This window comes from Myiozetetes cayanensis, unplaced genomic scaffold (assembly GCF_022539395.1).
Source record: "Myiozetetes cayanensis isolate MyiCay16 unplaced genomic scaffold, myiCay2020 scf10, whole genome shotgun sequence".
Classification (NCBI taxonomy): domain Eukaryota; kingdom Metazoa; phylum Chordata; class Aves; order Passeriformes; family Tyrannidae; genus Myiozetetes; species Myiozetetes cayanensis.
In genome coordinates this window covers 3,403,941-3,423,602 of record NW_026086605.1, presented here as the reverse complement: position 1 = coordinate 3,423,602, position 19,662 = coordinate 3,403,941, and the positions used below count along the sequence as shown (strand labels likewise).

The 19,662-nt window shown below is 42.9% G+C and overlaps 1 protein-coding gene across 1 annotated transcript; it reads left to right on the top strand.

Annotated features, from left to right (window-relative positions):
* The first annotated feature begins 6,829 nt into the window (after nt 1-6,829).
* OAT (ornithine aminotransferase) lies at nt 6,830-19,323 on the top strand. The gene is made up of 10 exons (XM_050305366.1): nt 6,830-6,956; nt 10,550-10,779; nt 11,717-11,941; nt 12,069-12,164; nt 13,520-13,647; nt 14,794-14,916; nt 15,599-15,727; nt 16,592-16,705; nt 17,510-17,654; nt 18,518-19,323. Exons 2-10 carry the CDS (start codon nt 10,578-10,580, stop codon nt 18,676-18,678), a joined length of 1,323 nt encoding a protein of 440 aa, XP_050161323.1. The 5' UTR covers nt 6,830-6,956; nt 10,550-10,577; the 3' UTR covers nt 18,679-19,323.
* The last annotated feature ends 339 nt before the right edge of the window (nt 19,324-19,662 follow it).

Sequence of the window (19,662 nt, the reverse complement as noted above, 5' to 3'; positions counted from 1 at the left end):
TCTGTAATAAGCTATGTGCTACCTACACACAGGTTCCTGAGCTAAGCACAGAATTCCCTGTTTTCCACCTGGGGATTGTTCAAGTAGGACCATGGAGAGATGGACAAAGATGACCCAAGACAAGGAGCAGGCAGAGAGGGAACTCAGAGGCCTTCTACTGTCCCTGCTTCTGGCAGAACAGTCCCTTTGGAAGAGACACGACCACGGATTTTTGTGCTCACTGTGGAACACGTGGGTGTCACCTCCTGGTGGCAGCAGAGGCTGAGAGGTACTTGGCAATGTCTTCTGGCATTGTCTCTTGGCCAGCCTGTTTGCCACGTTCAGAAAAGCAATGAAAGTCAAGGTACCCACGTGTTTATGAGAGGTCTCACAAAATATAACAGGTGATCTATTAAATGCCTCATCAGCTTTCCTTATCCTCCAGTTCCTTCCATGGAAGTAACCCAAAAGTCACAGGAATCAGTGGATGGTATAAATGCTGCATTTCACTAAAATTGCCCCAGAAGAGCCTTAGTTTGAAGAATCACAGAATGAATCCTAGAACGGTTTGGGTGGGAAGGGACCTTAAAGACCATCCCTGCCATGGGCAGGGAACTCTGATAGAAAAGCTGCAGAGGGCAAAGAATGGATTATATTATTTTCTAGTCTATTTGTCCCTTCTAAGGAAGAGCCACATGACAGTTTAAGTAAAGGTGCTTTCTGTCAAGGCAATCTGCTCTCCATATTTCCACATCTCAAATTGTGTGATTTCTGAAAACAATTATTCTCAAAGAAACTGTTTTGAAACAAGTCTTCTGTCCTAACATGCATCAAGAAAGCCTTTAATTTTCTGAATTACCAGGTATTCTAAAAAAAAAAAAAAAAAATCTAAGGGTAGTTTAAAGTCCTAAATGGAGAAGTCCAGGAAGTGACAGCACGTCATCTCGAGGCAATGACGAGTGGCAGGTGATGCAATAGGTTACATTGCTAATCTTTCACCACTAGGATGCCAAGTTAAAGCCTGACTTGGTGGGAGTATTATGTAAGATCTTCAGTTTGAGACCACAGCAGCCCTGAGCAGCTGAGTGCTCACCATTTAGCAAGGTTAGCAATCCTGGTCGCAGCAGTGCCAAGCACTTGAACAGCTGAGCTGTGTTGTGGTAGAATTTTGAGAAGAGTTTCCCAGCTCCTGAGATAAAGTGTATCCAGATGTTCAGTGCTCAATCCTGAGATTAACCAAACTGACAAAGTATTTATTCTTATTATCCTGTTGGATGTATTTATGTTCATTTCTCTGTGGGCTCTCATGGCTGTTATAGCTGCCATCTGGGTCACATTTTGAAAGTCTGGAGAGCACATAAAGAAGTTTCCTTTTCCAGAAATCATTGTCCTGATAGAATCTAAGAATGAAGATTGGAAGTTAGGAAGCACAGTGTCTGCAGGATCCAAATCAAAATACATTTGTGCAAGGAAGTAGCAAGGTCACATACGAGGCACTTGAAACCCTGAAATTTAAACTGAGTCTCACTCCAATTTTCTTTGGACTTTATTTTACCATTTCTTGAGTTTTATGCTAGAAAACACCACTTATGAAGCTCTTTTAAACAGTCTTGGGGCATCTGAAAACTGTTTATCCCAAATTCTCCCCAATTTGTGTCCTCTCAGCAGTACGATGCCCAAAGAATGTGATGCTCACCAGAAGCATTATGTAGAATGGCTCTTTCATTTAATTAACTACAAGTTCAAGAAATAAAAGAGCTTATAATTTACTTTGAGGTTGCACATAGAAATAAAATATCTCATATGTGGAAGGCTCTGGATGTAGGTACTGATGACCTGCAAAGGGAAATAACAGAATGTAAGTTCAAACACGGGGAACAATGCCTAACAGAAGACAGTAATTTAAATTATTTTCATTCTGTGATTCAGTTATCCATGCTGTCATCTAACAGAATATCATGGAAATCTTTGTGGAATAAGCCAACATACAAACTGGGGAGGATAAGAATTAACTACAGCTCAGGGTTTATATTGCAATAGAAATATCAGCTATGAGGGTTGTCCGTGGTGCTTTAAGCTGGGTTAACTAACACCCATCATATAAAACAGCAGCATTTTGAGGGGGTTGTGCTGTGCTTTGCCAAACTATCTTGAAGGATATGAGCTGAAAAAGAAATCTCTGACTGAACCGGAGAGGCAGATCTGCTTTGTGTACATTAAAATTTGTTGCTCCACTGCTCTGACACCCTGCACTGTGAAATATTCCAGCTGTGATGCAGGAAAGGCTAAAGTTACTCGTCCTGCAAGAAATGTCTTATTGTAGAATTCTACTGTCAATGAATAACCAGAATAACACAACCATGGGCCATGGAAAGCCATTTTTCTATGTAAGGTACTATGAAAAATCTGTGTGAATTCAGCTCCCATTGATGAAAATGAAAGTGCATATGTAGAAAATTCTTGAAATCACCCACCTACCCATTGTTGTCTTATCACCTTCTTCTTCTTCTTCTTCTTGGGTCTTTTCCAGACATTTATTTTCAAAGAGGAAAACCTGCCACAGAAAAGCCTTCCCCCTGTGAAGGATTGGTAATACACCAGATATTTTCTAACAGTGGGCAAAGCAAGGAATGTCACGTGGCTCATGTCCCCACGTTCCCACCTGTTGTGAGGGTCCCCTCGCTGGTATCTTGTCAGTCTTTGCTCAGGTGACAGAAACACCTGCAAGGTTGGTTGGCCTGTAGAGTATGTGACAATATCACACTCTTCTCAGAAGGCTGTTCAGTATGAAGGACCAGCTGTCACAGAATTACAGAATCATAGAATATCCTGAGTTGGAAGGGACCCACGAGGATCACTGAAGTCCAACTCCTGGCCCAGCACAGGACAGCTCCAGGAATCCCACCGTGCCCCTGAGAGTGTTGTTCAAATGCTTCTTGAGCTCTGTCAGCCTTGGGGCCGTGCCCACTGCCCTGGGGAGCCTGTTCAGTGCCCAACCACTCTCTAGGGGAAGAACCTTTTCCTAATGTCCAACCAAAATGTCCCCTGACACAGCTCCAGCTGTTTCCTGAGATCCTGTCACTGGTCTTCACAGAGAAGAGATCAGTGTCTGCCACTCCTCTTCCCTTCATGAGGAACCTGTAGGGTGTTATGAGCTCTCCCCTCAGTCTCCTCTTCTCCAGGCTGAACAATCCAAGTGACCTCAGCCATTCCTCAGATGGCTTCTCCTCCAGACCCTTCACCATCCTCATAGCATCCTTTAGACACTTTTCAATAGCTTTATATCCTTCATCATCAGCCTAGGACTGAAGGTTGAGTTCCCCAGTAAAATAAGCTGACTGTGAGGTTTGCCTTCAAATCTGCCTTTGGCTCAGAAAAGCATTTTTTGAATTTTTTGCTGAGTGGCAGCACAGTTGCTCCAAAAGGATAAAGGGTGAAGTCTACTACCCTTGTGGCTTGGCTACGGGTGGGAAGAGGGGTGGGACTGTCCTCCTGCCAGCACTGTCAATGTGTATTGGTTTTGGCTAACCATGAACTTGCCCCTTGAGCTTCCTGACTTGGACAAACTCCATCTCCAGCCTGCTGACTGGTCTGGCTCTCACTCTGAGGTGAGCGAAGGGCTCTCCCATGCCATTGAAGAATCGAACTCTGGTGCCACGGGGCTGAACATCACCCGTCAAGGCACCCTGGACACTTCCTGCAGCATTCCTACGGCAGCCTGAAACTCGAGTGAGGGTTCTGCACCCCTGCCATGGCACTGGTGCTTCAGCAGCTCCCAGGGCAGCACGTGAATCCCTGGCACACACCGAGCCCGTGCAGCTGAACAGAAATACGAGGCCAAGGCTGCAATTGCCTTGTACAGGCCCTGCCCCTAAATACCCACAGTAAGTGGGATGCAATTCCTCGGTCTCTTCACACGCCTAATTCCCGACGACTTCAATGAGCTCTCCTGCCAGAGACAGAGCTGCAGAATTACTCCTAACAACTGGCATGACTTAACTTGTTTCTTCTTATAACTTTATGGTTTACTCACATGTCAAATGCTGTTTTCTGGATAAGCAGAATGGATATAATAACCCTCGTTCCTCAAGTAGGTCAGAGTTTTCATCGGTTCTGCAGGGCAAATTGCTGTAATTTGTGAACATTTCATGTATTCTCTTTTCCATATTTTGGGTACTGTCAAGTGGAGCCTTTTAGGTATCTACCCTACCCAAACAAACCCCCAGGTGCTGCTTTGGTGCTCCTCTCACCTTTGGCTCCTGTGACCATCCTGGTGTTGCAGCTCAATAAGGTCCATTTCAGCATTCACTGGTTTTCATTATTGTGTGTAAAAAAAAGTATTCCTCAGTTTCTCTAAACTCTTCCTCTCCTTCAATGGCTGCATCACTGGTCCAAAATTTGTGTTCATAGACAAATTTTCTAACAGGAGACACCATTTTCCTTTTGCCTTTTCCTTACCTGCCTCACACCCTCACAGGGAGGAATTTCTTCCTAATATCTCATCTGTCACTAGGAAGAAATTTTTCCTAATATCTCTGTCAGTTTGAAACCATTCCCCCTTGTCCTGTCACTACATTCCCTTGCAAATAGCCTCTCTCCATCTTTCTTGTGGTCTCCCTTCAGGCAGCTGTAATTAGTTCACCCTAAAGCCTTCTCTTTTCCAGGCTGAACACTCCCAGTTCTCTCAGCCTTTCCTCACAGTGGAGATATCCACCCCTCTAGTGACCTTGGTGCCTCCTTTGGGCTCTCTCCAACATGCCCATGTCTTCCCATGCTGGGGATTTTAGAGCTGGATGCAGTGTGGGGTCTCACCAGAGGGGAGCAGAAGGGCAGAATAAACTGGGACCAAGTGTAATACTCAAAACAGATGGGTCATTGCTTATTTTCAGCCTTAAAATGTTAGGGATTTCACACACAAAAAAAAATCATAATTTTAATTAGAAATAAAGGGTTTCAATGGCTCCTGGATAATAAATGCCTCTGGACTTAAGAAACTGGGCACAGTACAAATGTGTACTCATTCAACAGCCGTGACTCTGAAACGTGTTTTGCAATTTAGCCCCTAAGGCAGCACCTTTTGGTACTTTATGCACTCCTCTCATCTTTGGCAGCAGATCTAGGGCACTTTGTTGGCAGAATTAGGCTAGTAGGAGACATAAACATATTAGCAAATTGAGCCTAACCCCCTGTGTGTTTATGAAGAGCACAATATCATCTTTTCTCCTCCCAGCCCTCGCTGCATCAAGCTGCCTGCACACTGGAAAAATTTCTTCCGAGGGTATTATTCTCCAAAGGCATAAGCAGTGCTGCTCCATGACATCCAAGATTTGGGCAATTTGGTTAGAAGATATGACAAGATTCAGGAATATTTCCAAATGAAGGCTTGTTTAGTGCAGGAAAAATATGCAAATTCTGTGTGTCAACTAGGATATCGTTTTCTTTGTGGAAGAAAGAAACTCTTTTCCAGCACGGATAAATTTGTTAGGACATTCTATGAAGAAAGAGTGAGAGACACCTGGAGTTCATTACTGCTGAGTGGTTTTTCTTTGCTTGGTGTTTTTATTTTTGTTTGTTTGTTTTTATATTTGTTTGGGGTTTTGTTTGATTTTGTTTGGTTTTGTTTTTCTTCCTTTTGGTGTGGGTAAGAGAAAAATCTTGTTGTTCTTCCATACTCTTCTCTTGTGAGACCCCACCTAGAACTCTGTGTCTAACTCTGGGGTCCTCAGCACAGGAAGGACATGGACCTGTTGGAGGGAGTCCAGAGGAGGCTACAAATATGATTATGAGGATGGAACATCTCTGCTATGAGAAGGGGTTGAGAGAATCAGAATTGTTCAGCCTGGAGAAGAGAGGGCTACAGAGAGAACTTAGAACCCCTTCCAGTCCCTAAATGGATTCCAAGAAAGCTGGAGAGGGACTTTGGGCAAGGGCCTGGAGGGACAGGACAAGGGGGAATGTCTTCAAACTGAAAGAGTGTATGTTTAGATTAGATATTAGGAGCAATTTCTTTACTGTGAGGGTGGTGAGGCTCCTGGCACAGGTTGCCCAGAGAAGCTGTGGCTACCCCATCCCTGGCAGTGTTCAAGGCCAGGTTGGATGGGGCTTGGAGCAACCCTGGATAGAGGAAGTTCCTGTATGGAACTTACAGGAAACATAAGGCAAGACTGTTTACAAGAGCGTGTAGTGACAGGACAAGGGGGAATGACTTCAAACTGAAAGAGAGTAGGTTTTGATTAGGAAAAAATTATTTCCTATGAAAGTGCTGAGGCCCTGGCACAGGTTGCCCAGAGAAGCTGTGGCTGCCCCATCCCTGGAAGTGTCCAAGGCCAGGCTGGACGGGGCTTGGAGTGACCTGGGATAGTGGAAGGTGTCCCTGCCCATGGCAGGGTGTGGAACTGGATGATTTCAAGCTCCCTTTCAACCCAACCATCCTCCGATTCTCTGATCCCGTGGGATCAGACTCAGTAGAGTCACCACCACCATCCCGCACAGTTCCCATTTCCTAGTCCCTCTCAGTTTTTTCCTCAGTGCTCGCCCTTTCCCACAGCGCCTTCCCCGGCGGGGCCAAGGGCTGGTGACACCGACCCGGGGGGCGCTCGGAGAGGGGGTTTCACCCCGCCGAGATGTGTGTGGGAGGGTTCTACGGCCACAAGGACTACAAGGACTATTCCCGTGCTGGCTTTGGCTGCGGTGGAGTTAATTCCCTCCACGGGAGCGGGTGTGTTTTGGGCACTCTCCGGGCGCAACTGGACGGAGGCTCCGCCGCTCTGAGGGGCGGGGACAGCCCCCCCCACAAGGGCCGGGTGGGCGGTGGCTGCCAATCACCCGCGGCAGCCAATGGGCGGGCGCAGCGGCGGTGACGTCAGGCGCGGGGCGAGCTGAAGTGTCAGAGCCCCGCGGCCGCTCCTTCCTCTTGGCCGCGGGCCCCGCAGCGCCTGCAGCTCCGGCGGCACCTCCGGCAGCGCCTCCGCCTCCAGGTACGGCCCGACCGGCCCTCCCTCCGCGGGGGACGCTCCCGCCGCCCGGCGGGCTGTGTGAGCCGGGCCCGCTCGCCAAGGCCCCGCCGCGCTGTTCCCGTGTCGGAGCGGGGACGGTGACAGCTCGGCCCGTCCCCCCGCCGCGCTGTGCCGGGCCCGCCGTGCCGCGGCTTTGCCTCTGCAGTGCCTGTCTCTGACGCTGGCTTTGATGGCGAGCGGGATTTCCTGGGTTTATTGCTTCTTCTTCTTTTTTTTTTTTTTTTTTTTTTTTTTTTCCTTTTTTGCTGGAGAAAAGGAGGCTCGGGGAGACCTTCTTGTTCTGTGTAACCCCCTGACAGGAGGGTGGTCGGGCTCTGCTCCTGAGGGACAAGGGACAGGATGAGAGGAAACGACCTCAAGCTCCACCAGGGGAGGTTTAGGTTGTACATCAGGAGGAGTTTCTTCCCGGGAAGGATAATTAGGCATCGGGAGGGGCTGCCCAGGGAGGTGGTGGAGTCACTGTCCCTGGAGGTGTTTAAGGAGAGACGTGGCAATCAGCGCTCTTGGTCTGGTTGGCGAGGTGGTGCTGGGTCACAGGTTGGACTTGGTGATCCTGGAGGTCATTTCCAACCAAACTGATCCTGTGATTTGGGATTCTTCTCTGCCAGTTTAGGTCCTGAGCTGTTCCTGATGTCTGCAAAGGTAGCTTGGCACGTCCACACTGCTGTCCCTCCTGCTTGTCCCCTGGAACATTCACCCCCTTCCATTCAACTGGTAAAGGCAGCAGTGTGGCACTGATTCCTCTCTGCTGTATTAACGTGACTCCGACTGGTTTTATATATTTGACAGTATCTGCCAGTTTGTGCTTCAGCGTCTGTCAGGGTTGAGTACATACAACCACTCAATTTACCTGTGAAATCTCAGGCACTGGCCCCTGTCTGGATATTCTTGCTCAACAGCTGAGCAGAGTTGTTTAAGTGTTTCACAGCTGTGCTTTGGGTGGTTTTTCTTTTCTGATGCAAGACCTTTTCCACTTGGTGTAATTCCCTAGCTTCTGATTCCTGTACTGCCTGCTGCAGGGCACGGTCATATTTCTCACTTCCTCCTGGTTGGTAACAAGATTGGGTTTCTTCATTTGTTTTTTGGTGTTTATTGTTTGTTTTTTTTTCCTTATTGTGCTCCTCCTCTTTCCTGAAATTTCTGTTCATCTTCTCTTGCGGATCATCAAACCCAGATTTTTCTCCACCTTTTAACTTCAGATCCATCTGTAATTCCCAGCTTCATTCAGCCCTACTCCGTGTAATCTCCTAAACACTGGAAAAAGTGGTGTGGCCTCCATAGCACAGTTTGCAGGGAATTTCTCTTCATGGAGGGGAAAGCCCTTTCAGAAAACTCTGATTGATATTTTCCAGCCTCTTTGAAAGAAGAAAAATAAGAACCTCAAACTGAGGGATCTGTAATTCTTCATGCAGAAAGGTACCTCTCTGATACAGGGCACATGAGAGTTTAATTTCTTTACACCCATTATTTCAGGAATGTCTGGGAAATCTCCAGAAATATAGAAGCTTGTGACAGAATTAGCTGCTCTGCCATGGAGGTGTGCCAGGGGCCAGGCTTGTCACAGACCAATTACATTTTAGTAGTTAAGCAGGTTGCAATTTTGTGTGGTCAAAATTTTTTTTCTTGCGCAGAGAATTATTTGTCTTTTTCGTCTGCAAAATCTTTGAATAACCATCTTGAAAAGTATTAACACAAATGTCTTAATATTTAACAGCTGGAAACATGCCCAGAGCTGGGTAGCTGCTGTTCGTCTCCTGCTGGACTGGAGACTATTGACTCTTCCTAAACTCTTGGATTTTGGGAGCTGATTTTAGTAGGTGGAGAAAATAGTCTTTTGGCTTTGGTTGGAAGTGAGGAGCAGCAAAGTAATACCTGAGGATTTTGCTGAAAGAAATGCCTCTTTGTTCAAGGGGACACGTCCACAGTGCTGATCTTTTCCAAAATAAATTAGGCATAAATCCATGACTTAACACTTCTGTCTCTGCAAGGAGCCTGAAATAACAGCACCCCTTGTGTAAACCATCCTTGCATTCTCTGGTTGGTGTTTAACACCTATATTTTGGTTAGGTTTTAGGTATGCTTTGCTTCTGTGCTGCAGCTCTTCAGTTTGCTGTGGAGTGTGTTTGTTACAGACGAGGCTGCATTTCATACTCAGAGTACTTGTTGTAATCTGTGATCCCCCTTTGGGGCTTAAACCTTTTGGCAGCTTGTAAGTGTGATGTTCTGCAAGACTAGAAACTTGAGCTTTGGGAGCCCTTGGTGGCTCTCTGCTGTTCCCTGCTGTGAGGAGAGCCTGCTTGGACAGCTTTAGAAGTGCCAGCTCACTTCCCCTTCTCTGGGATGAATCTTTGTGTTGTCTGAGGTGCAGGCACAGAGAAGAAATCCCAGTGCATTTGTCTCACGAAACCCTCAGATTATCATAGGTGGTAACAGTACAAGGTTATGTATTCAGGGGAAATTGCTGAGGTTACTAAGAAAGTAGAGGGTGCTCTAATAATCATTAATATCTGACATATGATTACTTTCCATCTGTTTTTTGATCACAGAATCCCAGAATGGTTTGGGTTGGAAGGGACCTCAAAGCTCATCGTGTTCCAAACCTCCCTGCCATGGGGGGTTCCTTCCACTATTCCAGGTTGCTCCAAGCCCCATCCAGCCTGGCCTTGGACACTTCCAGGGATGAGGCAGCCACAGCTTCTCTGGGCAACCTGTGCCAGGGCCTCACCACCCTCATAATTAAAGAATTTCTTCCCAATATCTCATCTAAACTGACCATCCTTCAGCTTAAGTCCACTCCCCCTTGTCCTTTCACTCCAGGCCTTTGTCCAATGTCCCTTTCCAGCTCTCTTGGAGCCCCTGTAGGCACTGGAAAGGGCTGTAAGATCTCCCCAAAGCCTTCTCTTCTCCAGGCTGAACAGAATGATGGTCTTAAAATAGTATTAACGGTGAGTGCTTTATATAGATGGCAGCATTTTAAAATCCAGAATGCAATTAATGTAAAAAGTCACAAATTTTGCTTCTTAAAGCTGATCCCAGTTAAAACTAATCAATGCTTCATCAAATTTGTTAATATTATCAGCTAAAGGTGATTTGTGTCTGGTGCTTCTTCCCAGTACTGTAATATTTACTTTCTGATTTTGTGATAGGGTTGGTCTTACAATAGTCTTTGGCAGAAAAAGGGCATTTCAGTAGAAAAAGAAGTTTGATGAACTTAACTTTCTTGCTGTAGTTTTTATTAGTAAACCAGAATTTAAGGCACAGTGAAAAAGGAACTCTTACAGGAAAAATGATGTAATAACCAGTTCACAGACTTGCTGAGTCACACAGCTTGGTTTTCTTTCTGTTTCTGTGAGAGTACATTAAAATAGAAAGAAAAATACTAGTTTGAACTTAATCCCACATTAATTTACACTTCACATAAGCTTTCCTGCTTGAGTTGCAGAAGAGTTGAGACACCTTTAATCCTGGCAGTAAAACCCCTTCAGTCACATCACGTGTTTCACCCGAAGCGTTCTTAGTGCTGATTATTAACTGTCTTTATTTCTCCCTCTCAGATCTCTATCAGAATACCTGAAGCCCATCATGTTTTCCAAGCTGAGCCGCCCCCAGAGCGTTGCTGTTCTCTCTCGGGGTCTCCACGCATCACTGAGTTCTGCTGCCTCAGTTGCTCCCCAAAAAACTGCTCAAAGGCCCCCTGTCTCCTCCGAGCTGATCTACGAACGGGAGGCTAAGTATGGTGCCCACAACTATCACCCACTGCCTGTTGCTCTGGAAAGAGGGAAAGGTATTTTATTTGGGTTTCCCTGCGTGTGGTAGAGGAGATGTGTCTGTTCAGGTGGGATGGGATCAGTTTCTGAACCTTGGTTGGGTATTTTTTTTTTTTAGGGTGGGATCGAGATAATTGGTGAAATAAAGACAGTTAATTGTTGGTTAGAGAGCTGGATCATTATGCATAAAGCCACCTGATAAAATGGTGATGCCTCTAAAATGTTTTATCTAAATAATAATCTTTATCTAAATAATAATCTTTATCTAAATAATAATCTTTATCTAAATGATAATCTCCAGAATAACTCAGCAAGAAAATTGTCAAGCAACTTTTCTTCTTTTGCCTTGTCTGGGGGAGGTTTAACATTAATGTGAACATGAAAAGATGCATTGGAACCCTGTTTAAGTCCTTGCATACTGCTCCTGTATTATTACTTAATTTAAATTTACTCTGGTCTTTAATAATGTTTGAGGGTCTTTTTTTTCCTGTGAGCATAGTGATCCAGTAGTTTCTCTTTCTCAGGGCATATTTTGACAGCTCAGAGCCTTCAGCCTCTTGAGTTTTGAGATTATTTGGGTTCTGTTGATTTTGTTCTTTATTTTATGACCTCCAGTTAATTCTCTTACAGAAGTTTTCTTCTCTATCTACCTTTTAGTGCGTAAAACAGAGACCTGGAGGGGAAGTGATAGTCTGAAATTACTAACTCCATGGAATGGCAGCTTTATATTGGAAATGTTCTTTTTTTCTTGTTTCCTTATTTATACTGTACTAGTTTGTTGCTCAAGATCTCCTTGTCAATTGCTTATTTTCTAGAGGCCCTTTCAAGAATGCCCTTAGAGGATAGAGAGAATACCATTTAATTTGGCCAGGTTGTGTTGTAAACCTTAGTTTATACCCTTTAATATTATGTCATCTTTTATTTTGTGTGTTGACCACACGTTTGTTTTCCCAGGTGTTTACGTGTGGGACGTCGAAGGTAGAAAGTATTTTGACTTTCTGAGTGCTTACAGTGCAGTTAATCAAGGTCACTGCCACCCAAAAATCGTGGATGCTCTGAAAGCTCAGTCTGAAAAACTGACCCTGACGTCCAGGGCATTCTACAACGATGTGCTTGGTGAATACGAGGAGCTCGTCACCAAAATGTTCAATTACAACAAAGTTCTTCCAATGAACACAGGTGAAGAAATGGCTTTGTTTCCAGTCTGTTTCTTGTCTGGGAGATTCAGCAGTTGTGTAACATTTGGCACTGCACTGATGGCCTCTCTCAGGTACAGGAGTGATCATGGTGCTGCTTTATGTTTCAGGAGTGGAAGCTGGAGAAACTGCCTGCAAACTGGCTCGGAAATGGGCCTATACTGTGAAAGGAGTCCCAAAATACAAAGCTAAAATCATTTTTGCAGGTATGTAAAGTGTTAAAAGCTGATCATCTTCCTTAAAACTTTGTGTTATGAGTTGAGGCATCGAGGAGGAATAGAGCTCTGGACACTGGATTGCTGGGTAACAGCCTGAAGTCACATGGAAAGTACACTCAGTCCTCCACGCTCTTTTAACCACTTGAAGCTTGGTATCTTTTTATTCCTAACTGGTTGTTTTTTATATAACTTTGTTGTGAATTCACTCCTCAGATTGCTGCCACACCTCTCACAGGTTGCACAATAGGGTTAAAGCTGCTTCCCTCTTAGGCTTCACCTACCAGTGGTTTTCTTTGCATCCTTGAGGTCTTCCAGAGGTTGACATTAACCCACTAAAGCCATACTGGAGTCTTGATCATATAATGAAAGTAAAAGCAGTATTGCTAAAGTAAATATTGGACCCTGATTCTCTATTGAAATAGTTCCTCCCTTTACCTGCCTGCTCTGCTTGGCTGCATAATAGGGAGAAGTTGCCTCTTTTTATTATTATTATTATTATTATTGTTGTTATTATTATGCTTAGCTAAATAAAACAATGGAAAAAAACCCCATGTATAGTAAAAAAATCTGATATTTAGTGTTCTTTGGTTATAGATAAAGTATTTTTGTCAGTGCTAGTGTTGTTCAGTGATTCTGTATTTTATTAAATCTTTCAGAATAAAGCTTACTACTTAAATATCGACCTTTTTCCCTGAGATTGCTACAGCTGCAAATACTGGTTTTAACTTTTGGTATATATAGTAGCTGAACCAGAAGTGTCATTAGGCAGCATTTGTAAATTACAATTCATAGTTGAATATTGCATTATGTTTTCTGGGATTGAATAGAGATTTTTTAAAATTTCTTCTGGGAATTCTTTGAACAAATATACTTCTCCTTCCTTCTAATATATATTTTATTTTGCTCTTCGGATAATTTACCTTTAGTAAGTGCTTAGGCTTAGTGGCAGCTTTGTTTTTAGGACTTAAATTAGTAATGGTGTTTATCCCCCCCTATATTTAATAAATAATATTTACATAAAAGCTGAACATTTTCCTTAAAAAGGTGTTTTCTACTTATTTTCAATTTTTCAGACTACTAACAAAATTTAGGGAAATTATTTTGAATACTTGGCAGGTCTTAAAAGTATAATTTCATTTTGGTTTTTTGATATGTGCTTTTGATACAGCTACAGAGTACATTTATGACATCAATACAAAGTGCTAACAATTAGAAGAAGGATGCTAATATGCTGATGTTAGATAACTTAAAATGCAGTAACAAATAGAAAGTGTGATGTCCTTTAAACTGTTCTGGGCTCTTGGTCAGTTTTATAACAATCCCCCTCCCTTTTTTTTTTTCAGCTGGCAACTTCTGGGGCAGAACAATGTCTGCTGTCTCCAGTTCTACTGACCCATCCAGCTATGATGGGTTTGGGCCCTTCATGCCAGGTTTTGAAGTGATCCCATACAATGACCTCCCAGCTCTCGAGGTATTTGAAAATTGTATCATTTTGTAGTGTCTCTTTGGTAAATAGCAAAGAAAATCAGAAGCTTATCCCTTGAGACCTGTGCTTTGACACTAAGATACATGTATCTAGATTTATTTAAGAAATACATATGTTATTGTTGTGCATGGGAAATGGGTGTAAATTCTGCTTTGGTTTTGATTTTCAGTTTTGCTTTAGGATGTAAAAGAAAAACCACATGATCTGTTTCCTCTCACATCAGTTCACTAAGATGTTCCAGGTACAAATGAAGAACAACAGATAAACCATAATGGAATTCAGATCAGTAGCTTACATTCCAAAATTCAGGACTTGGTTTCTGAAACTAATACCTTTAGGTGCTTTTCTCAGAAATGCTGTGCATTCTTCAATGAATAGATGACTGAAAGAGAGTAGGTTTAGATTAGATTTTGAGAAGGAACTCTTGGCTGTGAGGGTGGGGAGGCCCTGGCACAGGTTGTCCAGAGAAGCTGTGGCTGCCCCATCCCTGGAAGTGTCCAAGGCCAGGCTGGACAGGGCTTGGAGCAACCTGGGCTAGTGGAAGGTGTCCCTGCCTGTGGCAGGGATGGAATGAGATGATCTTTAATGTCTTCATTTGAGCTGAATCCATTCTGTTTATGGGGCCATACTGAGAAAAGCTGTGGTAAATTCATGCTGGGAATCATCACATCTCTTGTGTCTCGTGGACTTCTATACCTTTTTGAACTCGATAGCGCAAGAATGTACCTGTGGACTTTGCTCTGAGGTAAAATTGTTCTGGAGAGGCTCCGTTATTTTTTGTTTGAGGGGAGAGTTGAGCAATTGTTTGTCTTGTATGGGGTCATGCAAAACTGAGGGTATTTCTGAGGTAATTTATGGACTGATCCGATAATCTGCTTATCTGAGTCTGCAGTTTTTAAGGTTTGTACCTTCCCAAACAAGCACAGCAGCTCATTTTACAAGGCAAATAGTGACATGGTGTTGGAACTGAAATGGCACTCAGGGATAACTGCCTGACATGAATGCCATTACCGTTCCTTAAGGAAAAACACTGGGGCTAGAATTAGGTTCTGCTATGTTGTATTTCCTAAATTTGACCCGAGTAAAGGCTTTTTCTTTTTGTTTTTCCCACCCACATGTCCATTTTTACAGCGGGCCCTTCAAGATCCCAACGTGGCAGCTTTCATGGTTGAACCAATTCAAGGGGAAGCAGGTGTGGTTGTTCCTGACAAGGGTTATCTCACAGGAGTGAGGGACCTCTGCACAAAACACAATGTAAGGAATTCACTGTAAGAACGTGGTTTAAACATTACTGTGTTTGCTGATGTATCTTGTAAGGTCATTCTTATATACTGGGTGTAGGACTTCATATATGACTTAATAATTTCCTTTTATTTCAGTGGAATAGGGCAGGGATACTTCTTGTATTTCCTGCTAATACCTTACCAGAAAGTACTTCTTAGCAGTGCACTTTTGTCACTGTTTTCTACCTCTGTCACTGATTTAAGTTACTAATGAATGTTCTTGAACTGCATTTATTTTAAAATGATTTAGCTTTTAATTTCCTTCTCACATTCTAAGTTTCTTGAGACCCAAGCCAATTACTGCAGTAATTAATAATTACCATGGCTATTAAGGGCCCCTGTTGCTGGAGTGCATAAGTGCTAAGAATTTGTAACAGTAGTGGGTCACAGAGTGAAACACTGAAGAAAATGGTTATCAGTGGTCTCTGATTTAAAAATCAGTGGTCTCTATTCCAACAGAATTCAATCTTAATTTGCAAGTGCTAATCATAATTCCTTCTATATCTTCAGAGGAAGATATTGCCATATTATTAATAAAGTTATCTTTCTTACCGTTGTGATACCTCGAAAAAAGAGATCTGTATTTTTTTAATTGAGTTAGGAATAGGAGTGAAACTCACTGTCTGTTCTCTGTTCTTTTTGTCTCTCTGAAGGTTCTGTTTATTGCTGATGAAATACAGACTGGTTTAGCCAGAACAGGGAAAATGCTGGCTGTTGACCATGAAAATGTGAGACCTGATATAATTCTTCTTGGAAAGGCCCTTTCTGGTGGCTTATATCCTGTGAGTAACAAAGAAATATCAGTAATCTGAAATAATATAAAATTATTCAAACATTTGTTGAATAATGATTTTTTTTTTTTTTTAGTCATTAACATTGAAAATCTACCAGTTGAAAGAACAATAAATCTGATGTTTGTTGTACTTGGAATTTGTTGTTTACAAGATTAGCTATGATTTATGACCAGACAACCCAACCTGTGAGAGAAAGTAAAACAGTGGAATACCTAATACTACCTTTATAGCTGAAATGGCTGTTTTCCTGTCAGGAAAAGAAGTGTCCAGTAGTCAGCTTTTCATTATGGAATTTCTGGTTAGTCTTTTTTACTCTCTCTGGAGAGTAGGTTTGTCACAACCTTGCTGTGATTAATTTCTAGATGAATTCTGTAGAGGATAAAAAAAATACTAATATGTGTTAAACCAGACATTATGAAGCTGTTTTGGAACAACTGGCATGATTTCCTGTGTTTGGCATGTCTGCATGACTGATTTTTATCCTCTCGGAGTGACTTAAATTCCTGCTGATTAGGCTGGAAATTACAACATGCCTTGAACTATTTTGCCTGACTGAAGGTATTTCTGAGTTGTTAAACCAAGTGTTGAAGCTTAAAATCTTGAAATAATATCCAGTTTGGAGAAATGCCTCTCAGCTGCAGTGGGGCTACCACTATATCTAAGTGTATTTAAGGGATTAATTAGGGGATTGCCAGATCCTCTCTCCTGTATACAGAGCCGGGAATGCAAATGTAATTTATCACCACAGGCTAAAAATTTCCTGAGCCCTGAGGAAAAGTTTGCTTCAGAGGTATTCAAGTTTACTGTTTTAAATATGTCTGTAAAGTGAATTTGCTGACCTCCCCGTTTCAGGTCTCAGCTGTACTGTGTGATGATGAAATTATGCTGACCATTAAGCCTGGCGAACATGGATCTACGTATGGAGGAAATCCCTTGGCTTGCCGTGTGGCAATGGCAGCGCTGGAGGTTTGTGTGTTGTGACAGAGGTTTGGAATCCAAAGAAAAAAGTGTGACACACTCACGTGATCTTTGCTTAAATAAATGATATTGTTTCTCATGCTGTGAGTAGCAATCCAGCTTTAAGTACGAATGGAAAATTGGCAGTGGTTATCTGCACAGATCACAAAACAAATCCCAGAGTTTTTATTGGAAATGTGTCCTAATTCTTATGTGTTCTTATGGTCTTAATGTCTTAAATGTCAAAATAATGTCAAAATAAAATTTATATAGAGGGAGTTTCAAGGCACTTATGTAAATTTGGTCAAATAGCTTCACTAATTTCATGAAGACACTTTGACATTGGATTATTTTACCATACCAGCAGAGGCTGCTGCTCTGTGAGCGTGATAAAATGTATGTTCTACTGGAACTCAAACAGAAGCTAAAATTTCCTGTCCAGAGTGTGTAGTTTAACTGTTCTGTGACTGCCTAATTGCCTACATGTGATGCAGGTCACTCAGGAAGCCTCAGCATTACCCAATACGCAGATCTGGAGAGATTAAGAATCTTCAGAGTTTTACTGTTTACTTGTCAATAACTGCAAATGGCAATTTTGAACAAAATTTTCAGAGATATTATTGCTTCTTGTGAAAATGAATGAGTAGAGGCTTGATACCAATCTGCTGGGCTATGCAGCCTTTGCAGTGACACTCTGGCTGCAACAGCTTTTGTGTCTCAGTAGCTGTTATGTCATTTATCACCTTTTTCCAGCATGGTCCGTAAAACAAATGTGGTGCCCTTCAGCTGACTGTAGATCTGACTTCCCTTTAGGTAATTGAAGATGAAAACTTGGCAAAAAATGCAGAACTAATGGGTAACCTCCTGAGAAGTGAGCTCATGAAGACGCCGTCCAATATTGTAACCGCCGTGAGAGGAAAGGGGCTGTTGAATGCAATTGTAATCCGGGAAACCAAAGGTGAGGAAATACAGTCAACTGCACCATCACAGCATGAAAAAATACTTTTCAGCTTAAATTGTGGGTGGGAGATGGTATATAGGCATCATGTTTGTGTTCAGATCTTGGCTATAGTACTGTAGTACCTACTGAAAACTCATTCAAGTGCATGCTATTAAAAATAAGTGGCTTTAATTAAGGCTGAACAGTTTTTTAAATTATTTAAATTCCTTTTTGATAATGTTCAAAACCCGATGGTGAATCTACCTCTCAACAAATACCCTTTTGTCTCCTCACTGGAAGAAAACTGGCTGCATCTGGAACACTAATGGAAGGATTGGCCGAGATTGGTTGTTTCCAGGACAGTTAGAAGAGTACAATGAATACAGGAGGGTACAAGGAAGAAAAAAGTTAATGACTGAGAGTATGTTTCTAGGGGTTAACACCTCGATTTATATCAGAAAACTGGATATCAAGGCTCTTTGTCAAGGGATAAAGTGCTGTAGGGAGGTGGTGCAATTTTCTGAGACACGCACATGATGCACTGAAATCCAGGTTGCACAAGTGTAATGTTGTCTAAAGTCCTGTCCAGGTGTTCCTTTACCTCCCCTTTTTAAATGTATTGCTCCATCTAGACAAGCTCTGAGCTGTGAAGGGGCCAGGACTCTGTGTGCTGGGGGCCAACCTGTGAGACAAATCCCAGCTTTGCGGCAGTTCCGCTCAGCGCAGATTCCGGAGTGACTCCGTTTGTGAACACCCTCTGTCTCGCTGCTGGGTGGCAAACACAAAGTCTGGCTCCCCACACCACGTGCTGCAGCTGTGACATTTCTTCTGCTGTGGTGTAAAATGTCCTCAGTGCCCTGTTCCCTCTCCTGTCGTTGCAGACTACGATGCCTGGAAGGTGTGTCTGCGGCTCCGCGATAACGGACTGCTGGCCAAGCCCACGCACGGGGACATCATCCGTCTGGCACCACCACTGGTGATTAAGGAGGATGAAATCAGAGAGTGCATCGAAATAATTCACAAGACCATCCTGTCTTTCTGAAAAAAACGTGGCTTTTACAGTCTGCCTGCTGACTGCTCCAGGGTGGTGTGTTGAAACGTGTTGCGATGAAGGCCCGCTCTTGAAGCAATCATCTCTCATTCCTTTTATCTAAAGAGGACTTGTAGCTGTGTCTTTAAATTATACTGGCTTGATAAAGAAAATACAGAATGATTTTAAAGAGTTTCCAGTCTTGGAATACTTGGAAATAAAGTGGTGAGGTGCTGTTCATCTAGTACTGAACAGTCGAGTCAGAATGTTTGAGGGGAGATATATAAGTAGAAATCTGCTTAATTGCTGAAAGTCCTGGCCACAGTTTAAATTGTGATTTATATCTATATTTTACTAAGGGTTGTCTTGCACTCTCATATCGCTCTCCAAAGCATTTGGCGTTTTTGCCCCTCAGCGAGGTGTCTGTAGGAAGGAAGCACTTGTCATTACGGATGAAATTTGTGTTTCTCATTTGTGGCTTGAAAAAGAATTCTAATGCTGAAGGTTTGACAAACTGGGTGTTATGCTGGTGAACCTGAGAAGCATCGAGCTGTGTTCTGTGTGTACAATATTTTGATTGTATGACAAGAGATGCTGTTTTCAAGCCTGGCCTCAGTGTTTGGCTTTGCAGTCTTGTAAAATAAATCTGAGCATATATGTCTGTTTTTACTGTTACAAAACTTTCTATAATTGGGATGTTTATATTAAAACATGCTTTGCATTAAAAAAAGTGGTAACGTGCAACTAAGATACTCAGTCTATTCAAAAAGAGCAAAGCTCACAGAAACTTAAAGTTTTTAATGCTTAACTGAGCTGGTTTTAGCTGAGACTAAACCCTGATTAATCACTGTTAGTGCAAAATGTTCCCTTTGCTGAGCAGAGGGGTTAAATACAGTCACATGTTCACAGTGGGAAGTGATAAATAATCACTTAGTATTTTAAAGGCAACTGGGAGTGAACCAGTCTGCTGGTTGGCTCTCAGAACCATTTACCCTC

Excerpts from the sequence above, each read along its gene's own strand:
- OAT (XM_050305366.1), top strand. The coding sequence starts at position 10,578 with ATGTTTTCCAAGCTGAGCCGCCCCCAGAGCGTTGCTGTTCTCTCTCGG. Across the intron at positions 13,648-14,793 it reads ATGACCTCCCAGCTCTCGAG|CGGGCCCTTCAAGATCCCAA; the intron begins GTATTTGAAAAT and ends CCATTTTTACAG. Across the intron at positions 16,706-17,509 it reads TGGCAATGGCAGCGCTGGAG|GTAATTGAAGATGAAAACTT; the intron begins GTTTGTGTGTTG and ends ACTTCCCTTTAG.